Source organism: Pyrgilauda ruficollis, unplaced genomic scaffold (assembly GCF_017590135.1).
Source record: "Pyrgilauda ruficollis isolate IOZ18807 unplaced genomic scaffold, ASM1759013v1 scaffold366, whole genome shotgun sequence".
NCBI classification, from domain to species: Eukaryota; Metazoa; Chordata; class Aves; order Passeriformes; family Passeridae; genus Pyrgilauda; species Pyrgilauda ruficollis.
The window spans coordinates 1-9,017 of record NW_024525112.1 but is presented as its reverse complement, the minus strand read 5'-3'; the positions used below and the strand labels follow the sequence as shown (position 1 = coordinate 9,017).

At 60.7% G+C, this 9,017-nt stretch overlaps 1 protein-coding gene across 1 annotated transcript; it reads right to left on the bottom strand.

Annotated features, from left to right (window-relative positions):
* Positions 1-335: 335 nt before the first annotated feature.
* Positions 336-8,936, bottom strand: ASXL2 (ASXL transcriptional regulator 2; the record flags this gene model as incomplete). Its single annotated transcript, XM_041475844.1, has 4 exons — positions 336-4,098; positions 5,690-6,356; positions 7,975-8,110; positions 8,796-8,936. Coding segments are annotated over 4 exons (3,092 nt in total), but the record flags the coding sequence as incomplete, so codon positions are not given.
* Between the last annotated feature and the right edge of the window lie 81 nt (positions 8,937-9,017).

Genomic DNA, 9,017 nt, shown 5'->3' with positions numbered 1-9,017 from the left:
CTGTGTCCCAAGAGCAGCTGGCTCTGGGCCACAGGATGGCAGCTCCAGCTCCTGGGAATGCCCAGGGGAGCAGGTTCCTGCCAGCCCTGGGAATGCCCAGGGGAGCAGATTCCTGCCAGCCCTGGGAATGCCCAGGGGAGCAGATTCCTGCCAGCCCTGGGAATGCCCAAGGGAGGAGATTCCTGCCAGCCCTGGGAATGCCCAGAGGAGGAGATTCCTGCCAGCCCTGGGAATGCCCAGGAGAGCAAATTCCTGCCAAGAGCGTTGTCCAAAGGCTCCTGCAGCTCTGGCAGCCTTGGGCACCTCGGGTTCCTTGGAAAGCCACCCCGGAATTATTTCTGCTCCTCACCACCAGTGCCGGGCTCCCGGGGAGAAGGACAGGGGAGCAGTAGTACAAAGGAGAGGGGAAGGGAAGGCTGAGAGTCTGTGCACCACTCAGCTGCCCCGCTGCTGGGGGAATATTGCTTCAGCTTTAAAAGGCCTTTGGATTAAAAGTGAATTCAGTGCTTTTCCATCAAAAACATACATAGCTCTGTTCCCTGACCAGGATGCAGCAAGGCCTCCACCCGGCCCGGGAGGGGAACAGCCCTCGGGTGACTCGTGCTCCATCGGTGCCCTCAGCTCCAGGAACACGGGGCCACTGTGCTTTCACTTCCCTCAGTGCAAGAGAAGGAACCCAGAACTGTCAGGGGCACAGCTGCCACCAGCCGTGTCCCCACTCAGCTCTGAGGGGCTGCCCCAGCACCCCTCCCTCAGCTGGGCCCAGCTGAGCTGAGCTCAGCCCAATTTGGTATTTCAAACACAAAGAGCCACCCAACGAGGCCCAGGCAGACACTCGACTGCCTCTCCCTACACCCAGGAAATACAAAATCTTGGATAGAAACTGGAGATGTCTGACCATGGGAGTGTTTGGATGAGAACAAAACGCTTCCCAGAGCATGGCAGGACCCAGGGTGATGCTTTGTGCCCATCACCTGCCCCTGTGTCCCAAGAGCAGCTGGCTCTGGGCCACAGGATGGCAGCTCCAGCTCCTGGGAATGCCCAGGGGAGCAGGTTCCTGCCAGCCCTGGGAATGCCCAGGGGAGCAGATTCCTGCCAGCCCTGGGAATGCCCAGAGGAGGAGATTCCTGCCAGCCCTGGGAATGCCCAGGAGAGCAGGTTCCTGCCAGCCCTGGGAATGCGCAGGGGGCAGATTCCTGCCAGCCCTGCCTGGCCAGGCACAGCAGTGTGACCCCTGCTCCCGGTGGGTCACAGACAGTCCCAGGACTGAGCTGTTCTGGTGACTCCCCTGGCCAGCCCAGCTCCCTGCAGTTCCAGCAGCAGCACACCCGGACACCTCCCTTCAGCTGGGATACTGGGAGAGGGGGACCTGCAAACCAGGAACGCCAGCCTGCACTGCACAGCCCAGGAGCCTCTGCAACAGAGGGAAAGGCGATGGAGGGAAAGGCTGGCACGCCAGGGATCTGAACTGGGAGCAGCCAAGGGAGCCCACTCAGGGCTCCTGCCTCGGTGCTCCATCAGCACACACGGCTGCACTGGATTATCCCATTCCCTCTGCCAAGAGAGGGCAACAATGGGCTGTGGGCTGGACTCCCCGGGGAGAGCAGAGCTCAGCAAACGTGCTCAGAGCAGGCTGGGGTTACTGGAACTGCAGTACAAGTCAAACGCTATCTCCTAAAAGATTGAAAAAATATCTTTAAACAAAATAATGTGGCGTATTTACATAATTCCTTAAGTGCAAACTCTTGTCACAATTCACGTAGTCGAGCGCGATTTCGACTCCCTGTACAAGAAGGTGCTCTTTCGTTAATGAAAGAAGGACTCTAACTCTGTATTCCTGATTCAGTAACGTGTCTCTTGTGCAAGGCAGTAAAATTCCTGTTTCTTCCCAAGATTCTTCCGACAGCAGCCCCCGGAGGAAGCCGCGCTACTCCCCACGTGCCGCCCCCGTTACCGCACGACGAGGCAGGAGACGCAGAGCTTGGAGGGGCCGATGCAGTCGTCATGGCAGAAGGCACCGCAGCCCTTGCACATGATCATGGCTTTCAACCTGCAGTAACATTTGGAAGGGGGATCCTCCATGGCGCCGTCCTCGGCGAACGCCTGCACCGGGAGGCTCTGCCCGTGGCCGCCGGAGTTCACAGCCTGCCCGGTGGGGATGGTGGTGACGGTCACGGAGAAGGACATGACGTTGCCCATGGAGCTGGCCAGCTGCTTGCACTCGCTCATGAGCGAGCCCTGGCCCACGTTGGGCGAGGTGGAGACGTTGATGGTGCCGCTGTAGCTGGGCCCCAGGAGCTGCGCCCCGGCGCTCCCGGGCAGCTTCGGGGCGTGCGGGGCGGGGAGCAGCGGGGGCTGTGCTGGGTCTGGGGATGGGGTGGGGGGCCCGAAGAGCTCCGTGCCGCCGTGGCCCTTGCTCCTCATGGCGTGGGCCATCTGCTCCTGCGCCGCCTGCAGCAGGTCCCGGGCCAGCGCCGTGCCGTCCAGCGCCGCCACCTTCTCCTTGGCTGCCGGGGCCGCCTCGGCCTTCGCCCCCAGGGAGCCGGGCTCTGCAGGGCCCTGCTCCTTCTCCCCCTGCCCCGCCCGCGGCTCCTCTTTGACGCCGATGCGCTCCCGTTCGTCCCCGGAGCTCTCGTCGTCCGCGTCCTCCTCGCTGCTGCTGCCCTGGCCGCCCGTGTCCTCGCCCTCCCCGAGCTCTGCCCCGGCACCCTCGGCGGGGCTGCTCAGCCCCAGGCGGGGCTCGGCGTTCAGGGAGAAGCCTCTCCTCAAACTCTCCGAGCCGCGGCCGTAGGTGGAGATGTTGAGCAGGTAGTGGCCAGACATGGCAGGCTTGGACGTCCTCCTGCCCGTGAAGCCCAGCATGAATCTCTGGCTGGTGGAGCTGTTTTCCACCGGGAAACCTGAGTGCGGGAGGTTCAGCTGCGAGGGCTGAAGGACGGGCAGCAGGCTCTGCCTCTGCACCCTCTTGATGAGAGTCTGCAGGATCTGCTCCTGGGTGGATTTGCTCAGCGCCTCGTGGCCCTGGTGCTGCTCAGGCCCGGGGTCCTTTCCCGAGGCGAGCGGGAAGGTCCTTGGAATGTGAGGCAGAGGCCTGTTCTGGCAGAAGATCTTCCCAAGCTGCTGCGGGGGCAAACTCGATGCTCTGTCCCCCGCCTCGGCGCCGTTCCCCGCCGCACCGGGAGCTGCCACCCCCTTCTCTTCCTGAGGAGCCACCGGGACGGTTTTCATTTCTGCTTTGGTGAGCGGCTTGGGCAGGATCTGCTCCAGAGGGACGCTCTTGCCCTGCAGCAGCTGGGTGACCAAAGGGTTGTTGGCAGGAATGCTGGAGCTCGCTCGGGGCAGGGCCCCACCGGGAGGAGATTTAAGGCTGGCTGCTACTGAGGAGCTGCTGGAGGCTGGGACGGGTGCACCCACAGCTCCAGCCTGAGCTGCGGGGCCCGCGGGTGGCACGGGGGACACCAGAGGAGAAGGAGATTTGCCTTTGGGAAGGTCACGGCCGCCTCCTGCTGAGGGACCGCTCCCGTTCCCAGCTGCCGGAGCCCCCCGGGCCGGCGCAGGAGGGGCCGTCCCCACCCTGTCCCCGCCGGGGGTGCTCAGGGACCCGGGGGTGGCCGTGCCCCGCGGGGGGCTCGGCGTGGCCCCCGCGCCGTTCCCTAGCGCCGGGGCTGCCGCGGGGGCCCCTGGCTGTAGTTGTGCTCCAGGAGGATGGCGAGCAGCTCCCGGCTCCGCCTGGCCCTCCACCTGGGAACGGGGCCCTGGGCCGTGGGGAAGGAACCTTCTCGAACCTCCCCCGCTTCCAGTTCCTGCCAGTTCCAGTGCGTTCGCTCCAGTTGCAGCTTGGGTGGCTCCGCCGGGGTCTCCCCCCCTGCCCGGGGGTCTCCCCCCGCCCGGGCCGGGCCCCGGCACGGCTCCCCCGGCCGAGGCGGCGGCGGCGGCGGCCGCTGCCCTCTGAGCCTTGGCCTGCTGGGCTCTTGCCTTGATGTCGGCCAAGGTCCTGGCCCCTGTCCTGCCCGGACTGCTGAGGGAGAGGGGGAAGCACGCCCTGGGAGAGACCTGGCCCGCAGGAAATGGCATCGGGGAGATTCTGGACACGGGAATCTGCAAGAGAGCAGGAGAAAAGCACGGCTGAGACACGGGCAACACCCGACCCACAGGTTGGAGTTTGCAGTTTATCTGAGAGAACTGGTGGTGGTGGTGATGGAGAAATCCCTTTGGAGAAACCCCTCCTGTCCCTGCCTTGCGACAAGAAACGTGTCCGACCCTCGGATGCCTCCCAGGCAGTTTTGGATACTGCAAACCCCGTGGCTCTGAGTGGAACTCGTCCCTCATGTCACCCCAGAGCCCCCAGGCTCCCTCCCTGAAGGGCTGATCCAGCCCCTGCCCTGTCAGCCCCTGTTCCACTGTTTCACGTTATTCAGATGTAATTTCAGATCTAATTTTCTATTCAGATGTCCTTTGAAAGGCGTCACTACCCTGCTGGGCTCAGCCTCGCTCTTCCCCCCTGCTCACCCATCATTTGTCTCCTCAGTGCCTTTGTGCAAAGCCATAAAAATCCCCTGAGCTGGAAAAAATGCCAATAATTTACTCTTTCCTTCTCCAACATTTCCCCCAATGTTCCAGCTGACTTTCCCCATGTTTGCTCTTCCCAGCATATGTGCTGAGCCCTGCACTGAGCCTGGTGCTGTTCCCCCTGCAGAGATCTCAGGGAGTTCATTTGAGGTTACATTTATTTTCCTTATCCATAAAATCCTCACTGGATCCCACTGAGCTCTGATCAATCACTTCACCACTTCACTTCTGGGGGATGACACGTCTTGGGGACACGTCTGTCCCCATTTTCCCTGCTTTGCAAGGGAATCTATTCACAATCACCTTCAACTCACTCTGCTGTTAAATGAAATCCCACCTTCATTGCCCTGGCAGGCCAGCCCTCGTTCCTGCACGGTACTCCAGACCTCTTTGATGGACAGTTTCCCCAATTCTGTGTCACTGACAGTTTCACTGATGCTTTCCTGCCTTGGTGCTGTTCTTATTAACATGGTGACAACGATCAGCTGCTTTTAAAGTTTTCAGTCTGCAGCCTTTTAGTACAGAGGGATATGAACAGGGCAGCAGAACTCCTGGGACACGCAGGGCTACAGGAATTCAGTTTCTGCCTAAGGGCCTGGAGCAGCAGGGTCAGCACAGCTGCCTGCTCCTGACCTGGCTCTCAAAGCCAGGGCCTGCCAAGCCTGCAGGGTTTCTGTCCTGGTGTCCATCCCAGCAGGGGCCAATTCCCTCCTTCCTTTCCCAGTGAGTTCTTGCAAAGGCTCAGCAGCCAAAGCTCCTCTGCTCCTGAGATGTTCCCCCAACTTCTCCTTCCCTGCTCCTACACTGCAGCACTACAAACCAGACCGCAGTGCTGCCAGGGGCTCTGCTCTTCACCACAGTGTCTGGGCTGGCTGCAGGGGACCCTGGATGGCACTGGCTCCTTTGTCCCGGGTGTCCCCAGCTGCCAGGCTCCTGCTCTGCTGACTGTCACCACGGCCCTGCAGAGCCCTGTCTGCAGCCTGGGACAGCAGCAGCTGTGACAGGGATGGGCTGGGCTCTGGGGGCCCTTCCACCCCACTGAACACGCAGTTTGGGGTTCAGTGCCCCGGGGGAGCCCCCGGGGGAGGCCCGGCCGTGGCTCTGTCCCTGCAGGACTCACCTTGAGCGGGGGCACCCGCGGCACCGCCGGCCCCGCGCCGGGAAAGGGCTGGCTCCGAAAGGCCTGCTGGTGCTGGCAGGGCTCAGCCACACGGGGCTTCTTCTCGGGGGTGCCTGCAGCTTCCTCCCTGCTCTCCGACTTCCTCTTGTGGGCCTCCACCCCGACCTCCATGGCCTCGTTCCCGGGGGGTTTCTTCTCCTTCTCCTTCTCCGCCGTGGCCGGGGCAGCCGCGGGGCTCTGCGCCTTCGCCGCTCCCCCGCCTGCCTCGGGGCTCTTTGGTTTGCTCGGGGCACCCAGAGATTCCCTTCCTGGCGCTTCCTTCGTCGCCCCAGGCTTCCTCTGCTCCTCTGCCCGGTGGCTGGGGGCGCCGGGGGGTTTTTGGGGCAGGGTTTCCCCGTGGGCTCTCTCCCGGCCGGGGCCGGGTCTCTCGCCGGCTCTGGCCGCTCGCCGCTCTGGGGATGCCTCGGTGGGCTTGGCTGCCTTGGGCTGCAGCTCCTCTCTGCCCTCCTCTCCTGCTTTCCTGCCGCCTGCTGGGGCTGCCAGGGGCTCCGAGGGGGATGTGGATGTGCCCTGCTCCCGGCGTGGGGCCGGGGGGCTGCGGGGCCGGCCGGGCTCTGCCTCGGGCTGTGCTGTCAGTCGCTCCGACTCCTCGGGGCTCAGCCCAGAACTGCCAAGGAAAACAGAGATGTTGCTTTGTAAAACACCCCTGCAAAAGCATCCCATCCTTGGGGAATGGAGGCAGGATTCTCTAAATGAACGCCCTAAAGAAATGTCTCACACACCCAGTTCTGTGCCACCATCACTGAGAACCTTCCCTACTGATAATCCTTCCACAGGAACCAGAAATCAGCAGCAGAGGTTACAACCAGCTAAATGCAATCCATGGAACACTGGGTAGCTCCAGGCCTGTTCCAGACACCAGTTTTCCAGGCTGCAAACCCAAAGAGTTTGGCCAACAGTGAGTATTTCCCTGCATGAGCCCCCACTGCCTCCTCTGCAGCACAGGAGCAACCTGGCACACACGGTGACACTGGCAGGAGGGGACACTGACAAGGAAGGGCCCCACCACCCCTTCAGGAGGAACATGGGATCTAATTCCCACGGTGATGTCTGGGAAAAGTTTCTCCTTCTGGATTAACTTCATCCATCCCTCTCAGTGATTTGTCAAATTGGGGTTTTTTTCCCCAACCACAACCCTGTGAAGGTCTGGTGAACCCAGGGATTGGTTCCCCCAGACAAGTTCACAGGAGCTGGAGGGAAATGAGCTCTTGCACATGTCCCCTCCACGCTGTCCTGCTGTCCCCTGTCCCCCTCAAGCCCAGGACTGGGGCTGTTGTCACCTTCCCACGAGCACAGACCTGGCTCAGGTGGCTGATGAAGCTCCAGGTGAGCTGCACTCCCAGCCTGGTGTATCCCTGTAGTTGTTCCTACAGCCTGTAGGGACACCCACAGCATCCCAATGGAATGCCAGGAATACCCCCCGGGCTCTGCAGGGTTAAAACACCCAGGATGAATGGGAGGCACAGTGGCTGGCAGGGTGAGGACAAACCCAAAACCTGGCAAAGTGCAGGGTTAGGAATTCCTGGTTAAAACACCCAGGATGAATGGGAGGCACAGTGGCTGGCAGGGTGAGGACAAACCCAAAACCTGGCACAGTGCAGGGTTAGGAATTCCTGGTCAGTTATTTACACCTGTGTGCTCCTTCCCAGGTCTCTCAGCAACTCAAAAACCCCAAATCCTCCCTGTAGCCCCAAAGGATGGGAAACCCCTGAAGCAAGAGGAGGCAGAGAATAAAAGCGTGGCAGATTTGGGGGTTTAACCAGGTGGTGTGGGGCTGGAGATGTGGGATTGCAGGTCCTGACCCTGAGGTGGGTCACACTCAGCTCCAGGAAGGCCATGGGGGTGGCTCCAAGCAAGGAGGGGAAGAGGAGAGACATCCCAGGACACCCTGCACTGGATAAGGGGTGACAAACCTCCCACCTGAGCTGATCCCTGCACTGGATAAAGGTGACAAACCTCCGAGCTGGAGGGAAATGAGCTCTTGCACATGTCCCCTCCACGCTGTCCTGCTGTCCCCTGTCCCCCTCAAGCCCAGGACTGGGGCTGTTGTCACCTTCCCACGAGCACAGGCCTGGCTCAGCAAGCTCTGGACTAAACAAGTTAAACCAGCCCACTTGATCTAAAGCTGGAACTGATTTCTAGCTCAGGGTAACTCTCTAACTCCATGTCTCACCAACAGAGCTGGGAGATCCAGGCACAGAACTCTCCACCCCACCTCAGCCCACCTCCCTTGGCATCCTGGCTTCTCAGGAGGGTTCCTACAGCTCCTTTTGGCCACAGCAGTTGTCTGGTTTAAGTCTCCAGTCAAGGCCAGTTTGTTGCTGGGGATTTCTTTTGGGCTCTGCTGCTCTGTGCAAGTGCCTGCTCTCCACAGTGACAGAGACCTCAGAGTGAGGGAGCAGCTGGAGCTGGGCCAGGGCATTTGGGATGGATCTCAGGAAAGGATCTTCCCCAGAGGCTGCTGGGCACTGCCCCACGGAATGGGCACAATCCCAACCCTGCCAGAGCTCCAGGAGCCTTTGGACAGCCAGGGATGGCCAGGGTGGGATTGCTGGGATCACCTGGCCAGCACCACGAGCTGCATTCCATGATCCTTGGGGGTTTCTCCCTCTCAGAACATTCCATTCCTTTGTAAGAATATCCTTAAATTCCCCAGGGTCAATCCCACCCTTGGAGAATGTAACAGGAACCAGGAAGGTCTGGAGGGCTGAGAAAGCTCCAGTAAAGGGCTGGGAGCCAAATCCAGCAGGGTCTGAGGGATGGAGACCCAGGCAGGAATTTCTTTTCCTTTTTCATGTCCTTAGAGTGTGTAAATACATTAAATAATAAATAATGCAGGGAACAACAGCTGGGAACTCCCAGGAGAGGTGCAGCTCTGAGGCATTATGAATCATTTATCCCAATTCCAGCAGACTGGCAGCCCCTCCCAGGGTCCCTCAGCAAAGCAATCTGCACCCTTCACTCCCTTTTGCTGGTTTGGGTTTTGCCCTGGCACTGGAGGAAAAAGCCCTGGGGAAGCAGGAGAAGCAGGGAATCCATCTCTTACGTGCATGGAGCCTGTCAGATCTGGGGAAGGGCTTCTTGGGCAGCCCTGGCAGCGAGTTCTCGAGCTTCACCGAGGGTGAGGAGCTGGAGGTGGAGTTTGGGGGGCTGCTGGAGTGTCCATCTGCCTGCTTCCCTTCCCAACCTGCCAGAAAGGGACACATGAACACAGGCATGCACAGAGGGACCCTGCACGAGGATCCTCCTGCAGGGATGGAGCTCCTCC